Source organism: Pseudophryne corroboree, chromosome 1, assembly GCF_028390025.1.
Source record: "Pseudophryne corroboree isolate aPseCor3 chromosome 1, aPseCor3.hap2, whole genome shotgun sequence".
NCBI lineage: Eukaryota > Metazoa > Chordata > Amphibia > Anura > Myobatrachidae > Pseudophryne > Pseudophryne corroboree.
This window is the reverse complement of record NC_086444.1, coordinates 590,022,697-590,050,418: the sequence shown is the minus strand read 5'-3', so window position 1 is coordinate 590,050,418 and position 27,722 is coordinate 590,022,697. Positions and strand designations below refer to the sequence as shown.

At 45.2% G+C, this 27,722-nt stretch overlaps 1 protein-coding gene across 5 annotated transcripts in view; it reads right to left on the bottom strand.

Annotated features, from left to right (window-relative positions):
• The window catches only part of LOC134900336 (stimulated by retinoic acid gene 6 protein-like), a 200,353-nt gene that overhangs the window by 129,926 nt on the left and 42,705 nt on the right, over window positions 1-27,722 (bottom strand). For all 5 annotated transcript variants that reach the window (XM_063914232.1, XM_063914234.1, XM_063914231.1 and 2 more), the window contains 3 exons: window positions 21,718-21,826; window positions 12,520-12,670; window positions 2,176-2,251 (listed from right to left, as the gene is read on the bottom strand). In XM_063914232.1, the coding sequence (XP_063770302.1) occupies window positions 2,176-2,251; window positions 12,520-12,670; window positions 21,718-21,826 (336 nt within the window). The remainder of the gene's footprint in view (window positions 1-2,175; window positions 2,252-12,519; window positions 12,671-21,717; window positions 21,827-27,722) is intronic.

Sequence of the window (27,722 nt, the reverse complement as noted above, 5' to 3'; positions counted from 1 at the left end):
GAGATGCACTGGCGCACCGACACTGTAGCAGCGCTGCTTATAACTTCACTCCTGACCAGGCATTGGCACAGACTCCATAACTTTGGAGCAGAGCAAGGTGAGACATATGCCAGGTGCTGGTGCCGCTACTCTTAGCAGCGGTGACCAGAAGGTTGACCAAGAGCAATGATGGTGCCCATGTGCTGCCCGAGAATGTTGGTGCTGTGTCTGTGTGGCTAGGGAGGGGAGGGAAGGGGGTTACTGGGGGAAAAGATGATGCAACGCTGTCTCTCTGGGGGAAGGGGGAATGATGGTGTTGTCCTGTCTGCCTGTGGGGGGGATGATTGTTATGCTGACTATCTATGGGGAGGGGGGTATCGGTGATGTGTCTGTCTATGGGGGGAAAGGGGAGTTGCTGGAGGGAAAGATTGTGCTACACTGTCTGTCTAGGGGGGTGGGGGATGATGGTGTTGTCCTGTCTGCCTACAGGGGGGCGGGGGTGTTTGCTGGTGGTTAATGATGTTCCCATGCGGTCTGTCTATGTGTCTATAGTGGGGAAGATGATGGTGACTGTGTATGTTTATAAACACACAAACAATTGAATAGCAGGCTGCACTAAGAATGCGACTTAGTGCATACCTTATGCAACTCCCATAATATAATACATTTTTTCATTTGTCTGTAACCAGTTATTTGGAAACCCTCTTTCAAAATTCTGTGTTTGCCACTGCTACTCCCCCACTGTACTGTCCTGTGTTGAGTATTCTTGGTTATATAGACTCTACTCCTCCATTATACTGTGCTGTGTTGCGTACTCTTGGTTATATAGGCTCTACTCCCCCACCGTACTGTCCTGTGTTGCGTATTCTTGGTTATATAGGCTTTACTCCCCCACTATACTGTCCTGTATTGCGTATTCTTGGTTATATAGGATCTACTCCCCCATTATACTGTCCTGTGTTGCATATTCTTGGTTATATAGGCTCTACTCCCCCATTATACTGTCCTGTGTTGCGTATTCTTGGTTATATAGGCTCTACTCCCCCATTATACTGTCCTGTGTTGCGTATTCTTGGTTATCTAGGCTCTAGTCCCCCATTATACTTTCCTGTGTTGCGTATTCTTGGTTATATAGGCTCTACTCCTCCATTATACTGTCCTGTGTTGTGTATTCTTGGTTATATAGGCTCTACTCCCCCATTATACTTTCCTGTGTTGCGTATTCTTGGTTATATAGGCTCTACTCCTCCATTATACTGTCCTGTGTTGTGTATTCTTGGTTATATAGGCTCTACTCCCCCATTATACTGTCCTGTGTTGCGTATTCTTGGTTATACAGGCTCTACTCCTCCATTATACTGTGCTGTGTTGCGTACAGTACTCTTGGTTACTCTTGGTTAGGCTCTACTCCCCCACCGTACTGTCCTGTATTGCGTATTCTTGGTTATATAGGCTGAACTTCCCCCATTGTACTGTCCTGTCTAGCGTATTCTTGCTTGTATAGGCTGTACTCCTCCACTGTACTGTTCTGTGTTGCGTATTCTTGGTTATATAGGCTCTACTCCCACACTGTACTGTTCTGTGTTGCGTATTCTTGGTTATATAGGCTCTACTCCCACACTGTACTGTTCTGTGTTGCGTATTCTTGGTTATATAGGCTTTACTCACCCACCGCAATGTCCTGTGTCGCGTATTCTTGGATATATAGGCTCTACTCCCCCACTGTACTGTCCTGTGTCACGTATTCTTGGATATATAGGCTCTACTCCCCCACTGTACTGTCCTGTGTTGCGTATTCTTGGTAATATATGCTGTTCGTCACCCATTGTACTGTCCTATGTAGTGTTTATTATATTTGCTCTACTCCCCTCCAATTGTACCATCCTGTGTTGTGTTTTCTTTGTTACAGTAAATACGCAAGTGCCCTCACCACATAACTGAACCTAAGGATGACACATAAACGCAATTTATTTAATTAAATATATATGTTTTTAAATTTCGGGATAAGAAACTTTGTCGTACCATAAAATTCTGATACTCTAGGGCCCAGTGACTTGTTTGGAAACCACTGGCTTAGCTCCTTTTAAGCACAAGTGTGAAATACAGTAAGATATCATTGCTCTTTTTAAGTATCAATGTAAATATATCCTTTTTTATTTGGGCATAATATATAAGGGTACATTTGCAAGTTCTTACCTGTAGCAGACTAATATGTGAAATATATATGACACAGTAACTGCACTTGCGAAGAAAGTAGTGAAAAACCAAACACCTAAAAAAAAAAAAAAAACATAAAAATAAATCAATACAAATTGCATGAATAATTCTGTAAACGTAAAGCACTGTGTAATATATACAGTCTAAACTGTAATAGGTCTAAATCCTACCAAATACATCTCTGCTATATTAGCCTGATGCATTGGTGTTTCTATAATTGGTGCAATGGGTGCGGTGCACATGGGCCCCTGGGTCATGGGGGGGGGGGGGCCCACACTGCACCCATTGCATCCATTTTAGTACTTACCTTTCCGGAGTCCAGCGCCGGGAGCTGTGATCATGCTGGAAATCGCAGCCAAAATGGCCGCTGTGCATGCGCGGTAGCCAAATTGGTCTCCAGATCATGGCGAGCGCCATGTTTTCGGAGACCTGCGCATGAGCAGTAGACTCCGGCACAGTGCCGGAGTCTACAGCACCGTACAGAGGAGGGGGCCCACCTGGAGGTGCACACGGGCCCCCTCCTCTGTAGAAACACCCCTGGCCTGATGCATAAAGAAATAGGTTATATTATCATAAATAACCTTGGTATGAGCATTTCAGCATAGTCTGACAAAGGGCCTGATTCAGAAATGTCTGTAAACCCAATATTTACACAAATCTCCAATGTTTTTAGATCTGCACATGCACAGAAGCTGTACTGTACGCTGTACATGTGCAGATCTTGGTGTGCAATGTTGCTCAAAGTGCTCCAAAGCCGCAGTATGATTATTATTATTATTATCCTTTATGTATATGGCGCCACATGGGATCCAAAAAAAGATCTATAAAACATCGCGCTTTAAAAGGTATAAGTGTAAATTATCAATGTAACAATAAAAATTAGTTTTGAAAAAATGGCTGTGAAGTAATCAGAAATGAGGTTGGGAGACTGGTTATGAATAATAAGAAAAGCACATTTTATTTATACCAAATCATCCACCATGTGGAGAATAAAATAAACATAAATATAGTTTTAAGAAAGCATCAATTTAGTTAATGTATTCCAAAATGCATGGTTGGCTGTTATACCAACTCTAATTTAAAAGCTGTGTTATAATTAGGTAAATACTAAAGTGTCCTCTTAGGAAACAATGTATATCAGTAATTGCACTCCTTTGCACGTTCCACACAAATAGGCTGATGGCTTTCAGTGCCGGCGTCCCGGCTACAGTTTATAATTCAGGGTGAACTGAAGACCGCTGCCTGTAATTCTCACAAATGTGAATAGGTCGTCCCTCCTTTCCCGGTGGTGAGGCTATCACCGCCCCGGGCGTGATGTAACGTGTGTCCGTATAATGGATAGGATCAAGGGACTCACCCGTCTCTCCGCTGTGATGTTCACTGCCGTCTCCCCTCTCCCGGTGGTGAGGCCGTCACCACCCCGGGTGATGTGATCGGAGGGTTCGTGGTTGTTACCCGCAGGGATCCCGCCGTCTGCACTGTTCTGCGTGATGGTATTAGCTGACAGGCTGACAGGCGGGTTATTACCAACGGTGATGCAGGAAGGAGCCCTTTGATGATGATAGGCAGCGGGGCCTCTGCAAGCTATTTTCCAGAGCCAAATAAGTTCTAACGTGGTGGACCAGTGCACTGCTGATTATTCAATGGTGTCAACATTTGAATAATCCTGAGGAAGTCCCAAGGCATTGTGCGACGAAACGCGTTGACACCATTGAATAATCAGCAGTGCACTCGTCCACCACGTTAGATGTTTTATAGATCTTTTTTGTTTAGTTTATGCTAGATACTCTAACCAAGTCTCAAAACATACGCTGCTGTTTGCCTACACTGGTTGTATTTATATATAGAAAAATTATTTTATATATATATAAGCGCCGGGAGAGTGGGACTGGCATACCACTGGAGATCTGTCTCCTCTCTATATCCTGCCACATGGGATCCGCAGCACCCAATTACAGAGTTAACAAATAAGCAAAACATGAAGACAGTGACTTACAGGTCAATACAATATAGGACAAGTACAGGGTATATAAACATAGCTGCTTCAGTTGACAGCACTGAAATAAGTATCAGGGTGGCAGAAAACCGAAGGATTTGGTGCTATCAAAGGGAGTTTTAAATAGATTATAGGTTAAGTAAGAGACATAAAAGCACATTTGGGAAGAGGACCCTGCTCGTGAGAGCTTACATTCAAATTGATTAACGTGAACACCCACTGAGGGGGAATCACCTACCTTGTCGGTATTCCAGCGGCGGTATGATATTCCCGTTGGGATCCCGGCATCGGTATTGAGACAGCCAGGATCCCGATGAGCGGTATGTTAACTGCATACCGCCTCACTCACACCATGCACTCGCGGTGCATGGTGTATTGAGGCTAGATGTATGAGGACACATCTGTATCAAACAAAACAATTTACAGCTTTGAATTTGGATTTGCTTTGACATGCTTTCTTCATTCTTGGTGATGATTGTGCTCTTCAGTGTATGGACTGGCGTTTTGTCTCAGGATCGTACTAGAAGAACTATGTTTCATCATAGGTAATACGGGAGGTGTGCAATACGTTGTGCATAAGTACATTGGACACAATTTGGCTGTCTAGTTGTGAACTGTAATCTCTGACTAAAGTTCTTGTGAAATGTCAAGGCACAGAACCATATATAAGCAGCATTGCCCACTGAAGAAGTCAGCATGTTCACTTCCATCAAAAACTCAGTTTGGAGCTCAACAGAGGCCACTGGAGAGCCATGATCTTCTATGACTACAAGAGTGGTCTGCGACAGCAGGAAACTTTTGGCCGAGTGTGTGCTGCTTTTGGGGAGAAAGCACCTTCACTGAGTGGTTTGCAGAATTTTGCCATAGTTGAGGTGGACACCAGGATGACCATGACCCAGTTAGAGAAGGAGATAGGTATCTCATCGGGATCTATCCACTTTATACACCATGAAAAGCTTGGACTGAGCAAGGTTTCAGCACGCTGGGTGCCCCATCAGTTGAATCAAGTGCAGGAGTTGGCTCAGGTGACTTGATGCCGCAACATGCTGGCCAGGATTTGATGGTGGTCATTTAAACTCTGTCTAGGAAATCATCAGTGGCAATGAATCTTGGATCTGCAGTTTAGACCCTGAGACCAGAAAACAGTTGGCCCAGTGGACCCCAGTTGGAGGTGTGCTGCCACAGAAGTTCCAACATGAGTGTGGCATGGTCAAGAAGATGGTGGCTGTTTTTTGTGGTCTAGACTTGTTATGTAGCTACCATATTACTCGTGCAGCAGTGCACCATCACTGGGGACTGGTATGCCAACAAATGCCTGCCACAAGTGTTGGAAGCCATTTCCAGGCGCCGTCCATGATCTTGCACTCCTAGTACCCTTCTCTATCACAAAATGTACCTGCCCAAAAGTCCAGGAGAGTGGTGGAATTTCTGGCCCATGAACGCATCCAGGAGCTTGGTCAACCACCGCACAGTCCAGATCTGGCCCCCTGTGACTTCTTTGTATTCCCATAAATTAAGCACAAGAGTCATGGGATTCATTTTGAGTCACCAAAAGCTGCAGTGAAGACCTTCATCCAGCATCTAAATGACATGCCTGCTTTGGACTGATCCAGCTGCTTCAAGTGGTTTGAGTGCATGCAACTTTGCATAGATTCCTCTAAGGCAGGGGAATCCTTCGGGGCCATATAAAAATTATCAACTTAAAAATGACCTTGCCCCCCCAGTAGTTATGCCCCTTAGAGGTACTGAGTGTGCGTGCCGGAGGCACGTGCGTGCCAAAAAATGGGTGTGGGCAATTAAAATGGAACATGATACACATATGACCCCAATAGTGTAGTGCCAGATACACATATGCCAGTGCAGTGCCAGATACACAAATGCCCCCACAGTGCCAGATACACAAATGCCCCCACAGTGCCAGATACACAAATGCCCCCACAGTGCCAGATATACAAATGCCCTCACAGTGCCAGATACACAAATACCCCTACAGTGCCAGACCTCTCACCACTGCTGCAGCTCCGTCCGGCGGCGTGTCTCAGGTGTCGGGTCAGGGCAGGGAGGAGAGTGCGGGTATGTCAGGCGGCGGTGGTGTATAGGTCCTCAAACCAGCCGCCAGTCCATGAGCCAATCAGAGGTCGTGGACTGGCAGCGGTGGCTCCTGATTGGCTGCCGGTCCGCGAGCTCTGATTGGCTCATGAACCGGCGGTTGGTTTGAGATCTTACCCGCCGCTGCCGGACATAGTAGCTGCGCTCTCCTCCCTAGCCTGACAGCTGAGACACGCCACCGCCGGACTGAGCGGCGGCGTATCTCGCTGACAAACAAGCGGATGGGCCAGAACAAATAACTTTGCGGGCCCACCCCTGCTCTAAGGAATACTTTGGAAAAAATTCACTTTGTGCATCAGAAAACTTATTGAACAGCCCTCGTAAATTTATCTAAAAAATGCAAGTCCGCTTGAATTTGTTCCAAAATGTCTGTACAAATTTGCTTTTGATTTTCTTTGTGATCGGCAGTGAAAAGACTTGGAACCATCTTGGCACAAACGTTTGTCATGTTAAGATCTTGATGCAAACTTGCCTAACAGGGTTTTTTTTGTCAATGTTTACCATTTCTGCTACCATTTGGATGCTACTTTTTCATTTGTTTTTGATGTGCAAAGCCTTTTGGGAGGTTCATTATCTTTGACATCCTTATGACCATCACTAAATCTTTTGTGCCACTGAAACCCACATGCACGTGACATACAATCTGCCTGTAAGCCTCGGCTAGCATACGGAAAGATTCGGTGGATGTTTTGTTCAATTTAACTAACATTTTTAAGTTAATACAGTACGTTACTCTACTTTTGAACTAAGCAATTTTACGACACACAGGAAAAACACAACTTATTTGAACGCTATGTGACAGCAAACTATCTGTGTGAGAGGGGTGAAACTTGCAAAACAGTTTCTGGATAGTCCAAGGTCAATGTTCCCCCACTCCCTTTTTACTCACACAGTATTGTTTATTTATACAAGTATAGTCTCGTAATTCAATAGCCACACTTTGTATTTACCTTAAAATAGGGATTTACCCTGTCTATGCGTCTGTTTGCGGGCTGCAAGAAAAAAATCTGCAATAATTCCTATATAAATGACAATGGTTACATTTCTTGCATCTGATTGAATATCGAAAACCCTGTGGCTGCCCGAAATGTAGCACGCCGGCAGAATTTTTTTTATCACTCGTTCAACTGGATATGTCCCTTAGCACCTTCTGGTAAATTCTGCAAACTGTATATAAGATGATAGATGGAAACTTCTGGATAAGTATGGCTGGTCAGAAATGTTTATTCATGCTCACTCACATGTGCTTATGCTTGTTTCCTTATGCTGGGCATACATGGTCAGATAACGATAGGCATTTTATCTGCCACTTGTCACGGCTGAGTTTGTTTGTGAACCTGGACTAGTACTGGACACTGGGTTTGGTCTTGAGCGCTGTGGACAGAATTGGGCCGGCTTGTTAAATTATCTGCTCATTCAGACGTGGCAGTCAGGCAGTATACTCTATGGGGAAAGGAGACCAGCTATGGGTACTGGAACACTGGTGGTGGGAGCCACCAGTGCAATGGGTAGCTGGGTTGTCACCTAATGGAGAGTCACGTGAAGACTGGTGAGTTGACGGAATGTTGGGAGGACCAGCAGTGCAGGAGATTCTCGAATCACTGGTTGGAACCAGTGCAATAGCTGTGGAAGAGACTGAGGACAACATTAATGTCTGTAGAGGAAGCTGAGGGCATCAGCAATAATTGTAGACGAAGCTGAAAGCATCAGCAGTAGCTGTAGATGAAGCTGAGGAATTAGCAATGACTGTAGAGGAAGTGGAGTATATCAGCAATGACTGTATAGATAGCTGAGGACATCAGCAGAAACTGTTGACGAAGCTGAGGGCATCAGCAATGACTGTAGCAGAAGCTAAGAGCATCAGCAATAATTGTAGATGAAGCTGAGGACATCAGCAGTAACTGTAGAAGAAGCTGAGGACATCAGCAATGCAGATTTCTAGATGCTGGGCAACTGAGGCAGCACAGTGGGGATTCCAAATGTTGTGTAATGCAGTGTCATCACTGCTGGTTTCCCAGGTGCTGTGATGTAGTGATTCTGTACACTGTACGAATGAATGCTGCAAGGTGGAAGACAGCAGTAGCAGGTTTTCCGGATACTGAGGTGCGCTACCTTGCGCAGCAGTTAATCTGGAAGCTGGTAGGAACCAGCAGAGTCTATAATGCTGCTAGGGATATAGGACAGTCACTCTGGATCACTGGAGGACTTCCAGTGAGTCAGATGCCAGGATGAAGTGGCAGCGATGGCCCTTTAAATCATCCAGGGAGTCAGGGAGTGCGGTAGATGGTAATTGCACTGAGTCTATTACCAGCAGGAGATTCTGGAGGTCACTCCAAGCTGAGAGACACCAAAGCACTGACAGCTTGCTAGTGCTGAGACCAGTGCTTACAACTGAGTAGATGAGTGGCTCACATGATGCGGAAGTGAATCTGGATTGGCTCCTGGGAGATCAGCTGACTGGAGACTGTCATGGCGTTTTCCATGGGGGAGAGCGGCGGTAACTTTGGCGTCCTGCGGCCACAGCCAGCCGGGCATGACGAGGAGAGCAACACTGTAAATTCTTTAAGAAGAGGAGATTCCGATGATCCGTATAGACGATAATTGGGAATTGAGCTCCTTCTAAAAGATATCGCCATTCTTCAAAGGCTAATTTGATTGTGAGTATCTCATTCTCTCCAATGGGGTAGTTCTTTTCCGCAGGGGCAAATTTTCAGGAAAAATAAGCACAAGGATCAAGTTTTTCCTCAGGACAGCATTGAGACAGAACTGCTCCAACTCTCACAGCGGAGGCATCCACTTCCAGGAAGAATGGTCGAGAAACATCTGGCTGTTGAAATACTGGAGCAGAGGTAAATGCTTCTTTTAGTAATATAAAAGCCTGCTTAGCTTCAGGAGACCAGGAATTAGGGTTAGCACTCTTGCGGGTAAGAGCTGAGATGGAGGCAACCCGAGTGGAGAAGCCACAAATTAATTTCCGCTAGTGGTTCGTAAACCCCAGAAATCGTTGAGTTGATCTAAGAGACATGGGTTCATTCCAAGTTAAAATTGCTTTTACTTTTTCAGGGTCCATCCAGAGACTGGAGCTGGAGTTGATATATCTCAGAAATGCTATGGAGGGTACTTCAAAGACGCGCTTTTCCAGTTTACAAAAAAGTTAGTGATTTCTCAGATGATAAAGGACTTCCTGCACTTGTTGCCGATGGGACTGCAAATCTTGGGAGAATATTAGGATGTCGTCAAGGTACACTACGACAGACTAGTACAGTAGATCTCAGAATATCTCATAGACAAAGTGCTGGAACACAGCAGGAGCATTACTAAACCCGAATGGCATAACGAGATACTCATAGTGCCCATCTCGAGTATTAAAAGCAGTTATCCATTCATTGCCCGCTCAGATTCGAATGAGATTATATGTGCCCCTTAAGTCCAATTTAAAAAAAATGGTTGCTCCCTTGACCCGGTCGAGGAGTTCAGTGATTAGGGGTAACGATTCTTGATCGTAATGTCATTCAACCCTCTGTAGTCTATGCAAGGATGAAGGCCCCCATCCTTTTTCTTAACGAAGAAGAAACCTGCGCCAACAGGAGAAGACGAGGGATGAATGAAGCCTTTCTCAAGATTCTCTTTAATGTACTCTGACATTGCAGCTGTTTCAAGAATTGAAAGAGGATAGGTTCTCAGGGAGATGACTTGCCAGGAAGAAGATCAATGGGGCAGTCCCATTCCCGATGTGGTGGTAGTTTACCTGCCCCACCTTTACTGAAGAAGTCCACAAAAACATGGTATGGCTCCAGTAATGTCTCCGGAATGGGAACTTCGGATTTTCAAACAGGAATGATCTTCTGCAAGCACCGGGAGTGACATGCAGGTCCCCAGGAAAGAATTTGCATAGTATTCCAATCCAGTTGTGGGTTATGCTGCTGGAGCCATGGAAGGCCGCGAACAATAGGCTGAAAAGACTTGGATAATACAAAGAACGAAAGGACTTCAGAGTGGAGGACTCCTACAAGGAGTGTCAAATAACATGCTTCTTGAGTGATGGTCCCATGAGGAATAATACCCCCATCTACAGCAGTGAGGGTAATAGCTTGAGGAAGCTTCTGAACTGGTATTTTGTACCAGATCTGCTGAGCTAAAGTTCCCTGCTGCACTGGAATCTAACAGGGACAGAATGGCTTTGAGACCGGTGGGAAGCTACAGGGACACCAATATAACAGAAACCTTTTTGCTTGGAGAGACTCTTTGGGTTCCTAGATTCAGCCCTCCTCCTTAACCTAAAACCGTCCATTTCCCGGATGCTTGGAACAGGCAGAAACAAGATGATCACAAGAAACAAGATGATCACAGTACATACATAAATTCTGCTTTTGACGGCGCTACCTTTCTTTGGCGGAGAGCTTGCAACGGTTCACCTGCATAGGTTCAACATCCGAAGCCGGAGAGCTAGGATGTGGAGCAGGACATGGCCTAGGCTTCTCAAGGTGAGATCTCTCGTGACTCCTTTCTCAGAAGTGCAAATCAGTTTTATTGCACAGAGACATAATGTCCTTGAGGGTTGTTGGTAAGTCACGGGAGGCTAAGTTTCTCAGAGAGACCGTGCCAGAAGGCCACAATGAGGGCTTCTTCGTTCCACTGAAGTTCGGAGGCTAGAGTCTGGAACTCTATGATGTATTGACCGACGGACCTGGAACCTTGGCGAATCCTCATGATTTCTGTTGAGGCCGAAGTTGGGCGAACAGGTTCATTGAAAATTCCCCGAAATGACTCCAGGAATTTGGAGTAATTACTGAAAAGGGGATCCGACCTTTCCCATAGTGGTGATACCCATTCTAGGGCTTTCCCAGAGAGCAGGGACACAATGAAAGCCACTTTAAATTTGGAGGTAGGAAAATTCTCAGGTTGGAGAGTGAAGTGTACATCACAAAGGTTAAGGAACTCTCTACATAGTTTTGAGTTCCCATCAAATTTCCCAGGTGTTGGGAGATGAAGGGTCTTTGTTACCCCGGAAGGAATCTGTGACGGATCACGAGCTGTAGATGCTGTAGTAGAAGTAGTCAGAGATGCCTGAAACACTTCGGGTAGATAAATCTTGTAAGCCTTTCGCCATCTTCAGCAGAAACTGTAGATGAAGCTGATGGCATCAACAATGACTGTAGCAGAAGCTGAGGGCATCAGCAATAATTGTAGATGAAGCTGAGGACATCAGCAGTAACTATAGAAGAAGCTGAGGGCATCAGCAATGCAGATTTCTAGATGCTGGGCAACTGAGGCAGCACAGTGGGGATTCCAAATGCTGTGTAATGCAGTGTTAGCACTGCTGGTTTCCCAGGTGCTGTGATGTAGTGATTCTGCACACTGTATGAATGAATGCTGCAAGGTGGAAGACATCAGTAACTTACCCAGTGCTTACAGCTGAGTGGATGAGCAGCTCACATGATGCGGAAGTGAATCCGGATTGGCTCCTGGGAGACTGTCATGGCGCTGTCCAAAGCCAGCCGCTATGGCTGCCAGACAGGAAGACGCAGGTACACAGTCACAGGAGCCGTGGCGAGCAGCGGGATACATCAGGAGAGCGCCCGAATGAAGGATCGTAAACAGGCCTGTAGAGGAGGTGAGCTAAAGCGTGGCTAGGGAGTGCAGATAACCTGTGACATCACTGCTGATATCCGGGACATACACAGTACATACACCACTGCTGATATCAGGGATCTCTTACAGTGCATGTCACGTTATATTGCTGCTCCGCCCCTGTGTGTGTGTGTGTGTGTGTGTGTGGGGGGGGGGGGGGCATTTCTCCATTCCTTCCCAGGTGATCCAGCTGCTGCGGCAGGACGATCAAGCATGCCCGACCAATCAATATTTTCAGGGGTCGGTCGGACACATACATATTGCAATTATTTAGCCGATCCGGGGATATCGGGTGGATCAGCCAGATAATTGTAGTGTGTATGTCCAGCATAAGTAATGTTAATCTAGCGGCGACTGATAATTTGACCAAACATTGAAAGTATTTTCTGATATACAGTATGCAAGCGATTACCTATAAGCTAAAAATAATTAGAATCTGAAGAATAGATGCATGTGCATTCATTGTCTGAAATCAATAACAGGTCTTAATAAAGCCAGAAATGATCTGGCAGCTTTGTCTGGGCACCAAACAACCTTATCTTATATAATGTAACATCTACAATAAATGAGGTTGCAAAACTGCTTACCCACAAAGGTTTCACTGAACTCCTTAAATGAGGCAACTGTTTGGTTGTATCCTTCCCATGTCACATCAGGTGCCATCTGCACCATTTGCTCTTCACACATATCAAGCAGTTGTGTAAGAGTGGCAAAAACACTATATTCCAAAATAATAAACTGTGGAATAAACAATCAGAAAGTGAGAAAAAGCTGCTGAAATTTCGCATACAGGTAGTTATATAGACATCACAAAAATGCTATATATAGACCTTTTTAATGTAGATCTATAGAATAAATATATATATATATATATATATATATATATGAATCATACAGTATATGTTTTATTTTTTATTTTTTGATCTACAGATTCCCTTGTGTCATTGTTACAATATTACCTGTAATATTACCGATATTTCACACATCAAATAAATGACAGTAATGTAAATATTAGAGATGAGCGGGTTTGGTTCGTCGAGATCCGACCGCCCCCCCGGACTTCACGTGGTTTACACGGGTCCGAGGCAGCCTCGGTTCTTCCCGCCTAACACGCAAAACCCGAACGGGGGAAAACGTCATCATCCCGCTGTCGGATTCTCGCGAGATTCGGATTCAATTTAAAGAGCCGCGCGTTGCCGCCATTTTCACTTGTGCATTGGAGATTGAGCGGAGAGGACGTGGCTACGTTCTCTGCCTGAAAAGCTCAATATCTGTGCTCAGTGTGCTGCATGTGCGGACCAGTATATAGTAGTACAGTGCTGAATTGTGGTGACCACCAGTATATAGCAGTACAGTACAGTTGTCCATTGCTGTATCTTGCAGCTCCGTGTCAGACTCAGTTCTATTCTCCGGATCAGTGCTCAATATCTGTGCTGCATTGTGGGGACCAGTATATAGTAGTACAGTGCTGCATTGTGGTGACCACCAGTATATAGTAGTACAGTACAGTTGTCCATTGCTGTATCTTGCAGCTCCGTGTCAGACTCAGTTCTTTTCTCCAGATCAGTGCTCAATATCTTTGCTGCATTGTGGGGACCAGTATATAGTAGTACAGTGCTGCATTGTGGTGACCACCAGTATATAGTAGTACAGTTGTCCATTGCTGTATCTTGCAGCTCCGTGTCAGACTCAGTTCTATTCTCCGGATCAGTGCTCAATATCTGCTGCATTGTTGTGACCAGTATATAGTGGTATAGTGCTGCATTGTGGTGACCACCAGTATATAGTAGTACAGTACAGTTGTCCATTGCTGTATCTTGCAGCTCCGTGTCAGACTCAGTTCTATTCTCCGGATCAGTGCTCAATATCTGTGCTGCATTGTGGGGACCAGTATATAGTAGTACAGTGCTGCATTGTGGTGACAACCAGTATATAGTAGTACAGTACAGTTGTCCATTGCTGTATCTTGCATCTCCGTGTCAGACTCAGTTCTATTCTCCGGATCAGTGCTCAATATCTGTGCTGCATTGTGGGGACCAGTATATAGTAGTACAGTGCTGCATTGTGGTGACCACCAGTATATAGTAGTACAGTACAGTTGTCCATTGCTGTATCTTGCAGCTCCGTGTCAGACTCAGTTCTATTTTCCAGATCAGTGCTCAATATCTTTGCTGCATTGTGGGGACCAGTATATAGTAGTACAGTGCTGCATTGTGGTGACCACCAGTACATAGTAGTACAGTACAGTTGTCCATTGCTGTATCTTGCAGCTCCGTGTCAGACTCAGTTCTATTCTCCGGATCAGTGCTCAATATCTGTGCTGCATTGTGGGGACCAGTATATAGTAGTACAGTGCTGCATTGTGGTGACAACCAGTATATAGTAGTACAGTACAGTTGTCCATTGCTGTATCTTGCAGCTCCGTGTCAGACTCAGTTCTATTCTCTGGATCAGTGCTCAATATCTGTGCTGCATTGTGGGGACCAGTATATAGTAGTAAAGTGCTGCATTGTGGTGACCACCAGTATATAGTAGTACAGTACAGTTGTCCATTGCTGTATCTTGCAGCTCCGTGTCAGACTCAGTTCTATTTTCTGGATCAGTGCTCAATATCTGTGATGCATTGTGGGGACCAGTATATAGTAGTACAGTGCTGCATTGTGGTGACCACCAATATATAGTAGTACAGTTGTCCATTGCTGTATCTTGCAGCTCTGTGTCAGACTCAGTTCTAGTATCCTGATCAGTGCTCAATATCTGCTGCATTGTTGTGACCAGTATATAGTAGCACAGTGCTGCATTGTGGTGACCACCAGTATATAGTAGTACAGTACAGTTGTCCATTGCTGTGTCTTGCAGCACCGTTTCATACTCAGTTCTATTCTCCGGATCAGTGCTCAATATCTGTGCTGCATTGTGGGGACCAGTATATAGTAGTACAGTGCTGCATTGTGGTGACCAACAGTATATAGTAGTACAGTACAGTTGTCCATTGCTGTATCTTGCAGCTCCATGTCAGATTCAGTTCTATTCTCCGGATCAGTGCTCAATATCTGTGCTGCATTGTGGGGACCAGTATATAGTAGTACAGTGCTACATTGTGGTGAGTACCAGTATATAGTAGTACAGTTTAGTTGTCCATTGCTGTATCTTGCAATTCTGTGTCAGACTCAGTTCTTTTCTCCGGATCAGTGCTCAATATCTTTGCTGCATTGTGGGGACCAGTATATAGTAGTACAGTGCTGCATTGTGGTGACCACCAGTATATAGTAGTATAGTACAGTTGTCCATTGCTGTATCTTGCAGCTCCGTGTCAGACTCAGTTCTATTCTCCAGATCAGTGCTTAATCTCTTTGCTGCATTGTGGGGACCAGTATATAGTAGTACAGTGCTGCATTGTGGTGACCACCAGTATATAGTAGTACAGTACAGTTGTCCATTGCTGTATCTTGCAGCTCCGTGTCAGACTCAGTTCTAGTATCCTGATCAGTGCTCAATATCTGCTGCATTGTTGTGACCAGTATATAGTGGTACAGTGCTGCATTGTGGTGACCACCAGTATATAGTAGTACAGTACAGTTGTCCATTGCTGTATCTTGCAGCTCCGTGTCAGACTCAGTTCTATTCTCCGGATCAGTGCTCAATATCTGTGCTGCATTGTGGGGACCAGTATATAGTAGTACAGTGCTGCATTGTGGTGACAACCAGTATATAGTAGTACAGTACAGTTGTCCATTGCTGTATCTTGCAGCTCCGTGTCAGACTCAGTTCTATTCTCCGGATCAGTGCTCAATATCTGTGCTGCATTGTGGGGACCAGTATATAGTAGTACAGTGCTGCATTGTGGTGACCACCAGTATATAGTAGTACAGTACAGTTGTCCATTGCTGTATCTTGCAGCTCCGTGTCAGACTCAGTTCTATTCTCCAGATCAGTGCTCAATATCTTTGCTGCATTGTGGGGACCAGTATATAGTAGTACAGTGCTGCATTGTGGTGACCAGTATATAGAAGTACAGTACAGTTGTCCATTGCTGTATCTTGCAGCTCCGTGTCAGACTCAGTTCTAGTATCCTGATCAGTGCTCAATATCTGCTGCATTGTTGTGACCAGTATATAGTGGCACAGTGCTGCATTGTGGTGACCAACAGTATATAGTAGTACAGTACAGTTGTCCATTGCTGTATCTTGCAGCTCCGTGTCAGACTCAGTTCTATTCTCCGGATCAGTGCTCAATATCAGTGCTGCATTGTGGGGACCAGTATATAGTAGTGCAGTGCTGCATTGTGGTGACCACCAGTATATAGTAGTACAGTACAGTTGTCCATTGCTGTATCTTGCAGCTCCGTGTCAGACTCAGTTCTATTCTCTGGATCAGTGCTCAATATCTGTGATGCATTGTGGGGACCAGTATAAAGTAGTACAGTGCTGCATTGTGGTGACCACCAGTATATAGTAGTACAGTTGTCCATTGCTGTATCTTGCAGCTCTGTGTCAGACTCAGTTCTAGTATCCTGATCAGTGCTCAATATCTGCTGCATTGTTGTGACCAGTATATAGTAGCACAGTGCTGCATTGTGGTGACCACCAGTATATAGTAGTATAGTACAGTTATAAAAGTACATGGCTGCATTGTGGTGACCAACAGTATATAGTAGTACAGTACAGTTGTCCATTGCTGTATCTTGCAGCTCCGTGTCAGACTCAGTTCTATTCTCCGGATCAGTGCTCAATATCTGTGCTGCATTGTGGGGACCAGTATATAGTAGTACAGTGCTACATTGTGGTGACCACCAGTATATAGTAGTACAGTATAGTTGTCCATTGCTGTATCTTGCAGCTCCGTGTCAGACTCAGTTCTATTCTCCGGATCAGTGCTCAATATCTTTGCTGCATTGTGGGGACCAGTATATAGTAGTACAGTGCTGCATTGTGGTGACCACCAGTATATAGTAGTACAGTACAGTTGTCCATTGATGTATCTTGCAGCTCCGTGTCAGACTCAGTTCTAGTATCCTGATCAGTGCTCCATTTCTGCTGCATTGTTGTGACCAGTATATAGTAGTACAGTGCTGCATTGTGGTGACCACCAGTATATAGTAGTACAGTACAGTTGTCCACTGATGTATCTTGCAGCTCCGTGTCAGACTCAGTTCTATACTCTGGATCAGTGCTCAATATCTTTGCTGCATTGTGGGGACCAGTATATAGTACTACAGTGCTGCATTGTGGTGACCACCAGTTAATAGTAGTATAGTACAGTTGTCCATTGCTGTATCTTGCAGCTCCATGTCAGACTCAGTTCTATTTTCCGGATCAGTGCTCAATATCTGTGCTGCATTGTTGTGACCAGTATATAGTAGTACAGTGCTGCATTGTGGTGACCACCAGTATATAGTAGTACAGTACAGTAGTCCATTGCTGTATCTTGCAGCTGGCATATAATTCCACACATTAAAAAATGGAGAACAAAAATGTGGAGGGTAAAATAGGGAAAGATCAAGATCGACTTCCACCTAGTGCTGAAGCTGCTGCCACTAGTCATGGCAGAGTTGATGAAATGCCATCAACGTCGTCTGCCAAGGCCGATGCCCAATGTCATAGTAGAGAGCATGTAAAATCCAAAAAACAAAAGTTCAGTAAAATGACCCAAAAATCTAAATTAAAAGCGTCTGAGGAGAAGTGTAAACTTGCCAATATGCCATTTACGACACGGAGTGGCAAGGAACGGCTAAGGCCCTCTCCTATGTTCCTCATGACTAGTGGGTCAGCTTCACATGAGGATGGAAGCACTCATCCTCCCGCTAGAAAAAATGAAAAGAGTTAAGCTGGCAAAAGCACAGCAAAGAACTGTGTGTTCTTCTAAATCACAAATCCCCAAGGAGAGTCCAATTGTGTCAGTTGCGATGCCTGACCTTCCCAACACTGGACGGGAAGAGGTGGCTCCTTCCACCATTTGCACGCCCCTTGCAAGTGCTGGAAGGAGCACCAACAGTACAGTTCCTGATATTCAAATTGAAGATGTCACTGTTGAAGTACACCAGGATGAGGATATGGGTGTTGCTGGCGCTGAGGGGGAAATTGACCAGGAGGATTCTGATGGAGAGGTGGTTTGTTTAAGTCAGGCACCCGGGGAGACACCCGTGGGATGAATAAGGCCATTGACATGCCTGGTCAAAATACCCAAAAAATCACCTCTTCGGTGTGGAATTATTTCAACAGAAATGCGGACAACTGATGTCAAGCCATGTGTTGCCTTTGTCAAGTTGTAATAAGTAGGGGTAAGGACGTTAACCACCTAGGAACATCCTCTCTTATACGTCATCTGGAGTGCATTCATCAGAAGTCATTGGCAAGTTCAAAAGCTTTGGGTGACAGCGGAAGCAGTCCACTGACAACTAAATCCCTTCTTCCTCTTGTACCCAAGCTCCTGCAAACCACACCACCAACTCCCTCAGTGTCAATTTCCTCCTTAGACAGGAACGCCAATAGTCCTGCAGGCCATGTCACTAGCAAGTCTGACGAGTCCTCTCCTGACTGGAATTCCTCTGATGGATCCTTGAGTGTAACGCCTACTGCTGCTGGCGCTGCTGTTGTTGCTGCTGGGAGTCGATCATCATCCCAGAGGGGAAGTTGGAAAACCACTTGTACTACTTCCAGTAAGCAATTGACTGTCCAACTGTCCTTTGCTAGGAAAATGAAATATCACAGCAGTCATCCTGTTGCAAAGCAGATAACTCAGGCCTTGGCAGCTGTGTTGGTGTTAGACATGCGTCCGGTAGTGTGGTAGTGTGTCCCCGGTACCAAATACCATCTAGGTTCCACTTCTCTAGGCAGGCGATACCGAGAATGTACACAGACGTCAGAAAAAGAGTCACCAGTGTCCTAAAAAATGCAGTTGTACCCAATGTCCACTTAACCACGGACATGTGGACAAGTGGAGCAGGGCAGACTAAGGACTATATGACTGTGACAGCCCACTGGGTAGATGTATTGCCTCCCGCAGCAACAACAGCAGCGGCGACACCAGTAGCAGCATCTCGCAAACGCCAATTCATTCCTAGGCAGGCTACGCTTTGTATCACCACTTTCCATAAGATGCACACAGCTGACAACCTCTTACGGAAACTGAGGAACATCATCGCAGATTGGCTTACCCCAATTGGACTCTCCTGGGGATTTGTGACATCGGACAACGCCACCAATATTGTGCGTGCATTACATGTGGGCAAATTCCAGAACGCCCCATGTTTTGCACATACAATTAATTTGGTGGTGCAGAATTAAAAAAAAACGACAGGGGCGTGCAAGAGATGCTGTCGGTGGCACAAAGAATTGCGGGCCACTTTCGGCATTCAGCCACCGCGTGCCGAAGACTGGAGCACCAGCAAACAGTCGTGAAAATTCCACGCCATCAGCTGAAGCAAGAGGTGGTAACGAGGTGGAAGTCAACCCTCTATATGCTTCAGAGGATGGAGGAGCAGCAAAAGGCCATTCAAGCCTCTACATCTGTCTACGATATAGGCAAAAGAGGAAGAATGCACCTGATTCAAGCGCAGTGGAGAATGATTTCAACGTTGTGCATGGTTCGGCAACCCTTTGAACTTGTCACACGTGAAGTCAGTTCAGACACTGTCAGCCTGAGTCAGGTCATTCCCCTCATCAGGCTTTTGCAGAAGCAGCTGGAGAGATTGAAGGAGGAGCAAAAACAGAGCGATTCCGCTAGGCATGTGGGACTTGTGGATGGAGCCCTTCATTCGCTTAACCAGGATTCACAGGTGGTCAATCTGTTGAAATCATGGCACTACATTTTGGCCACTGTGCTCGATCCTAGGTTTAAAGCCTACGTTGTATCTCTCTTTCCGGCAGACACAAGTCTGCAAATGTTCAAAGACCTGCTGGTGAGACAATTGTCAAGTCAAGCGGAACGTGACCCGCCAACAGCTCCTCCTTCATTTTCTACCACCACTGGAGCTGCCAGGAAAAGGATCAAATTTTGAAAACCACCCGCTGGCGGTGATGCAGGGCAGTCAGGAGCGAAAACTGACATTTGGTCAGGACTGAAGGACCTGCCATTGATTGCTGACATGTCGTCTACGGTCACTGCATATGATTCTGTCACCATTGAAAGAATGGTGGTGGATTATATGAGTGACAGCATCCAAGTAGGCACGTCAGACAGTCCGTACGTATACTGGCAGGAAAAAGAGGCAATTTGGAGCCCCTTGCACAAACTGGCTTTATTTTACCTAAGTTGCCCCCCCCCTCCAGCGTGTACTACGAAAGAGTGTTTAGTGCAGCCGGTCACCTTGTCAGCGATCGGCGTACGAGGTTACTTCCACAAAATATGGAGAAGATGATGTTCATCAAAATGAATTATAATCAATTCCTCCATGGAGACATTTACCTCCAGAAAGTACACAGGGACCTGTGATGGTGGATTCCAGTGGGTACGAATTAATACTCTGTGAGGAGGAGGATGTACACAGTGAAAGGGGTGAGGAATCGGAGGATGATGATGAGGTCGACATCTTGCCTCTGTAGAGCCAGTTTGTGCAAGGAGAGATTGATTGCTTTTTTTTTGGTGGGGGCCCAAACCAACCAGTCATTTCAGCCACAGTCGTGTGGCAGACCCTGTCGCTGAAATTATGGGTTTGTTAAAGTGTGCATGTCCTGTTTATAGAACATAAGGATGGGTGGGTAAGTGCCATCCTGTCTGACACTGCAGTGCCACTCCTAGATGGGCCAGGTGTTTGTGCCGGCCACTTGGGTCGCTTAGCTTAGTCATCCAGCGACCTCGGTGCAAATTTTAGGACTAAAAATAATATTGTGAGGTGTGAGGTGTTCAGAATAGACTGGAAATTATGGTTATTGAGGATAATAATATTATGGGATCAAATTTACCTCCAAATTCTATGATTTAAGCTATTTTTGAGGGGTTTTTGAAAAAAAACAACACCCAAATCCAAAATACACCCGAATCCGACAAAAATTTTTAAGGGAGGTTTTGCCCAAACGCGTCCGAATCCAAAACTAAAATTTCCGGTGCACATCATTAGTAACTATATGTGTATTTATTCCGCCAAGGGGTGCCAAAATGTATATCCGCTTACCAAAAAAATTAGGCTCAGGCCGGCTCTGACGACCACCAACATCAGCACAGACTATTTACCTTGCCTCGTTATAACACAATGACTCCAAACATACAGCCAATGTCATTAAGAACTGTCTTCAGCATAAAGAAGAACAAGTAGCCCTGGAAGTGATCTCAGCCCTGATCTCAACATCATCGAGTCTGTCTGGGATTACATGAAGAGACAGAAGGATTTGAGCAAGCCTACATCCACAGAAGATCTGTGGTTAGTTCTCCAAGATGTCTGGAACAACCTCCCTGTCTAGTACCTTCAAAAACTGTGTGCAATTGTACCTAGAAGAGCTGATGCTGTTTTGAAGACAAAGGGTAATCACACCAATTGGTTTGATTTAGATTTCCCCTCTGTTCATTCACTTTGCATTATGTTAATTGATGAAAAGAAACTATTAACACTTATATTTTTCAAAACATTCTTATTTTGCAGTATTTGTATGTATGTGTGTGTGTGTGTGTGTGTGTGTGTGTGTGTGTGTGTGAGAGTGTGTGTGTCCGTGTGTCCAGTATATATATATATATATATATATATATATATATATTTATACATACACTGTACATACTGCATGTTATTATAGGGAGAGTATAGAGAGATTTGCAAGGTGCAGTTATTTTGCCAATTTTTTACAATGACTTACAATGTACAGGCAGAACAGCGACAGGACAGTAGTGCCAATCATTCTGCTAGGAAACTTAAAACATGGATCCCAGTTGTATATTTTTCTTTCAAACCAGGATTTCTGGACCCTGAAATAAAGCTATATATTGTTAAGATGTCAAATTGAAAATACCACAACTTTATAGCCACTTGAGCTACCATTGCCCAAAACTGGGCTGTTCCCTCACTTGCTAACGTTGTTTCAAATGTTCAGTTTCACTTTGAAATTGAAACCTTGGGGAACCCCTCATCTCCTCTGTTTAAGTGGAATCCATGGCACATATATGTGATGGAAGAAAACACAGCTCCTCCCCTGAACCCTGCTGCTGTTCATGCCAATGCCTCTCCCATCCTCATCGACTCCCCCTTTGATGCTGTTGTTTAAGGATCTACTGTCTGGTTGGGGTTAAATTTACTAAGGTGGGAGGTTTCTTTTTTTAGAACTGGTGATGTTGCCTATAGCAACCAATCAGATTCTACTTAACATTTATCTAGCTGCTTCTAGAAGATAATCTGATTAGTTGCTATGGGCAACATCATCAGTTCTAAAAAAAAACCTGCCTTAGTAAATTTACCCGTTAACGTGTAGTAAACCTGATGGTTTTAATGTATGTCATTCTTTGGGGTAAATGTATTATAATGGCACGGATCATGCAGCTATAACACTTCCTGCTTCGCCTCATTACTGAATTAAAATTAGTCACATTTGTTACTTTTAACCACAATGTACCTGATGTTTTTGCTGTGTGAGTAACTTGCCATAAATTTAGTATTCTGTAACAATGGTAAATCTCTATCTGCTGAAACAATGGGCCTAAACTTCTTTGCTAATCTGTAATACCCCTTTTCCACTAGCTCAAAAAACACGGGTAAATGCACGGGGGCGCGCATTTACCCGTGTTTTCTGCAAGTGGAAAAGGGTAAACCCGGATCAAGTGACCCGTGAATCCTACCCGTCAATTTACCTGGGTAGGACACGGGAATGATCCGGGTAGGGTTGTAGTGTAAACGGGAGCCGTGTCGATGCGACACGGCTCCCGTTTACACTGTATGGAAGGGCGGCGCTGGGAGATCATGTGATCTCCCTGCGCCGCCCCTGCCGCGTCACTAGAAGCGTCACCAACCCGGCATATGCCGGGTTGTGACTGCTGATGGGAAAGGGGCCGAGCACGGGTCGCAGCAGGGGGCAGCTCCCGTGTCAGGCTCCCGGCTGCAACCCGTGCTCGTAAGTGGAAAAGGGGTATTAGTATGCTGACTACTGGTGTTAAATTCGTTCAGCCAAGTGATGACCTTATCAATATTTCTATGGGCTACTGGTGTAAGAATTTCTGCCCTGTTTCTACTCAACGCTCTTGTTACTCCTGAGTGTTGAGTAGAAACAGGGCATATATTTTGACACCAGTACCAGGAAAAGATGCTGTGTTTTACCGGAAGAACTACCTTCATTTCAGTACTGAGCCCCTTGCGGGCTCGCTGCACTCACCACACTGTGGACACGGTGGCGCGCCGCATTATTTATTCTCCCTACAGGGGGGTCGTGGACCCCCAAGAGGAAGACTAAGGGAGTCATTCCGAGTTGATCGTAGCTGTGCTAAATTCAGCACAGCTATAATCATCTTCCCTGACATGCGGGGGGACACCCAGCATAGCGCTAGTACGCCCCGCATGTCAGTCCCCCCCTCCCCGCACAAATACAAAAGCAGCTTTTATATTTGTGGAGTAACTCCCGGCCGGCGCAGCCCCTGCGGCTGGCTGTGAGTTGATCGTTGCTGCCACTGGCCGCAGCGGCTGCGTGAGATGGCATGCAGCCGCCGCGGCCCGCCCCCCCCCCCAACGGTCCGGTAATGCCTGCGTTGGATGGACCGCGCCTAACTTAACGCCACCGTCCAGCCCCCTCCTGCCCTGCGACTGCCTCTGCCTGTCAATCAGGCAGAGGCAATCGCTACTGAATGATGGATTTTGGCCGTCCGGCATGCGCCGGCGCACTGCGGCATTGGCGCATGCGCAATTCCGACCCGATCGCTGCGATAAACTGCAGCGAGCGATCGGGTCGAATGACCTCCTATGTGTCGGCATGCCGGTAGTCGGGATCCCGGCGCCAGTATGCTGGTTGCCGGGATCCCGGCCGGCGGCATACTGAAGAAAACCCATATATATATATATATATATATATATATATATATACCGTATATACTCGATTATAAGCCGACTTTTTCAGCATGTTTTTTTGTGCTAAAAAAGCCACCTCGGCTTATAATAGAGTCAGCGTTAGGAGGGACACGGAGAGCGCAGCGCGTGGCTCTCCTGTGTCCCTCCTGCATCTCCGGCGGTGTGTGTGTTAAAGGAAGTGCATGAACAGGCACTTCCTTTAACACACGCCGCTGCCGCCGGAGACGCAGGAGGGACACAGGAGAGCCGTGCACTGCGCTCTCCGTGTCCCTCCTTCAGAAGACAGCGCGGGAGCGACGGACGGTAAGTATCTTGCACTGTGGGGCACATCTGGCACTGTGGGGCACATCTGGCACTGTGGGGCATATCAGGCACATCTGGCACTGTGGGGCATATCTGGCACTGTGGGGCATATCTGGCACATCTAGCACTGTGGGGCATATCTGGCACTGTGGGGCATATCTAGCACTGTGGGGCATATCTGGCACATCTGGCACTGTGGGGCATATCTGGCACTGTGGGGCATATCTGGCACTGTGGGGCATATCTGGCACATCTGGCACTGTGGGGCATATCTGGCACTGTGGGGCATATCTGGCACTGTGGGGGCATATCTGGCAGTATGAGGGCATATCTGGCACTGAGGGCTGTGTACGGCTAGAGCTGCATTTCCCACCCTAGGCTTATACTCGAGTCAATAAGTTTTCCCAGGTTTTTGGGGTAAAATTAGGTGCCTCGGCTTATATTCGGGTCGACTTATACTCAAGTATATACGGTATATATATATATATATATATATAATATGTCCAACCTGGCACTCCTGCAGGGCAGCAGAACCCCAAAATACAAAGCTTGCTTGTGTGCCCTCCTGGGGTATGGCAACCTCAAATACAACCAGAAAAAAGCAGGCGGCACTCCAAGACTTTTGAATGAGTGAATTTTAGTGCGCAAAGTTTAGTGCATATAATCAACGTTTCGGGTCATAACACCTCATCATCAGGATCCTGATGATGAGGTGTTATGCCCCGAAACGTTGATTATATGCACTAAACTTTGTGCACTAAAATTCACTCATTCAAAAGTCTTGGAGTGCCGCCTGCTTTTTTCTGGTTATATATTATTATTTTTTATTATTATTATCCTTTATTTATATGGCGCCACAAGGGTTCCGCAGCGCCCAATTATAGAGTACATATGCACATAATCAAAACAGGAAAACAGTGACTTACAGTTGATGACAATTTAGGACAAGTACAGGGTAACTAAGCATAACTACACCAGTAAATGACAGAGAAGTTCCAGGTGGCCAAAAAACTGCTTGATTTGGGCAGTTGAGGATTATTAAAGTAAGAAAAGGATAAGCACATGAGGGAAGAGGGCCCTACTCGTGAGAGCTTACAATCTAATCTAAATATATATATTTGGCCATTTCTATGAAAAATGGAAGAGTTAGACCATGATTTCATAAACTCGAGAAAACAGTATCAGTTCACTTATTGGAAGTGAACCGATATTAACCAATCACAGACTGAATTGGAACTGAATGTTCTGTGGGCATAAAACATCTCAAAATCACTTATGCACTGTTAAATTGCATTATGAACTGCAAAATTGGTTAATATCAGTTCATTTAATATCAAGGGTAAAATCACGTATGCACTGTAAAATTGGTTGTAATTGGTTCATATATCTCTAGTGAATGATATTAACCAATCACAGACTGTATACATAAAAGGTCTCTGAGATGGATAGCTCCTTGATGTACGGTGCTGAAAATAAGGATATTTTTTTAGGCACTGTGCATTGTGAAATAGCAGTAGCAGAGCATATAGCTACTATGGGGTCATTCCATGGTAACAAACTTTACATTTTGAAATATAATTAATGTGAAATATATTTTTTTGAGCATGTGTTTTGAATATTTTGTGCAAAGTAAATGTTGTTTGTGTGGTACATGATATGCTTTAATTTTGATGCAAAGCTTGTCATGAAAACTGGTAACAAACGTTACATAAAAAGACCATTTTCATGGAATGACCCACTGGGCATTGGCGGAACTATAGTGGGTGCCATTGCTATGGGGCCCAGAGGCTTAGGGATGCCTGGTCCCAGGTTATAAAGTTGCATACAGTCCCAATTTCCCATATTTGCCTACTAAGCAATTGGGTTTGATCCATTGCCCAGCCTAAATTATGTGACATTACATTTTCAGTGGAAGATGTGCTTAATGGATGTTAAAATGGTAAGGAGGCCCGGTTATATTGCACAATTTGAACTGGTGGCCACTGTAATGTGTCACAATATTAGCTGGAGGGCACTGTAATGTGGAATAATCTGATCTGATTATTGTGCTATGGAGGGCACTATAATGTTACATAATAAGAACTGGGGCACTGTAATGTGGCACAATAGGAAATAAGAGCACTATAGTATGGCATAATATGAACTGTAACGTAGCATAATTTGAACTGGAGGGCACTCTAATGTGGCACAGCATGAATAGGGGGCACTAATGTGGCATAATATGGACTGGGGACCCTGTATGTCATAATGTGAAATGGGGGTACTGTGTGGCATAATGTGTACTGGCAGCACTACAATGTGACATCATGTAAACAAGGGTATTATTATGGGGCATAAAATTATTATCTGCTGCGGAGAGGGCTTGCAAGAAGCATTGGGACAGGGGCCCTCTTGCTATGGGGCTCACAAAGTTCTGGCTACGCCCCTGACTATGGGGACTACTGTGTCAATCAGGATCTGATGACTGATCACTTTCAGGGGCCCGGCTGCCTGTCCTTTCTTTTTATTTTACACATATCTTAGTAGTGTGACTAGAGCTAAAATGGGCTAAAAGCCTAAAACTTCCATAAACTAACAATAAAAAGGAAAATTAAACTTAAGTTGCAATCAGTTAATACTGTAAATACAAAGGGATGAATTCAATTAGCCCTGTTAATTTAAATTAATGTTAAGCCAACATTTATTTTAAAAGTGCAGGTAAAAAAAATGCATATACTATGTCAGGGGTTCCCAAAGTCAGTCCTCAATATACCTTAACATTCCAGATTTTACATACTAGAGCACAGGCGACTTAGGGGGTCATTCAGACCTGATCGTAGCAGCAAATTTGTTAGCAGTTGGGAAAAACCATGGGGGTCATTCCGACCCGTTCGCACGCTGCAGTTTTTCACAGCCGTGCGAACGGGTCAGAACTGCACATGCACATGGGCGGCAATGCGCAGGCGCTTCGCTGCCTGGCGACAGCCATCGCCGGGCAGCGACGAGAATAACAAAGAAAGCATTCGCAGCGGCGAACGCAAGAAGATTGACAGGAAGAGGCCGGCCGGGGGTGGCAACTGACCGTTTTCAGGGAGTGCCGAAGAAAACGCAGGCATGTCTGGCCGAATGCAGAGAGGGATCCTGACATCAGCTCCAGGAAGGATCATCGCAGCGGGTGAGTAAGTCTTGAGCTGTGCAGAGACTGCACCAACTTTCTGCTTGTGCAGTCTCTGCACAGCGGATCGCAGCCCTGCACAGCTCTAACCCCTTCCCCTGTGGGCGGCGATTACCTGGTCACAGCAGTGCTAAAAGTAGCATGTGTCAGATATAACGTTTGCAGAGAGAGTTAGATTTGGGTGGGTTATTTTGTTTCTGTGCAGGGTAAATACTGGCTGCTTTATTTTTTTACACTGCAATTTAGATTTCAGTTTGCACACACCACACCCAAATCTAAATCTCTCTGCACAAGTGCACATGTTATATCTGCCGACACTGCAGTGCACATGGGGGGTCATTCCGAGTTGTTCGCTCGTT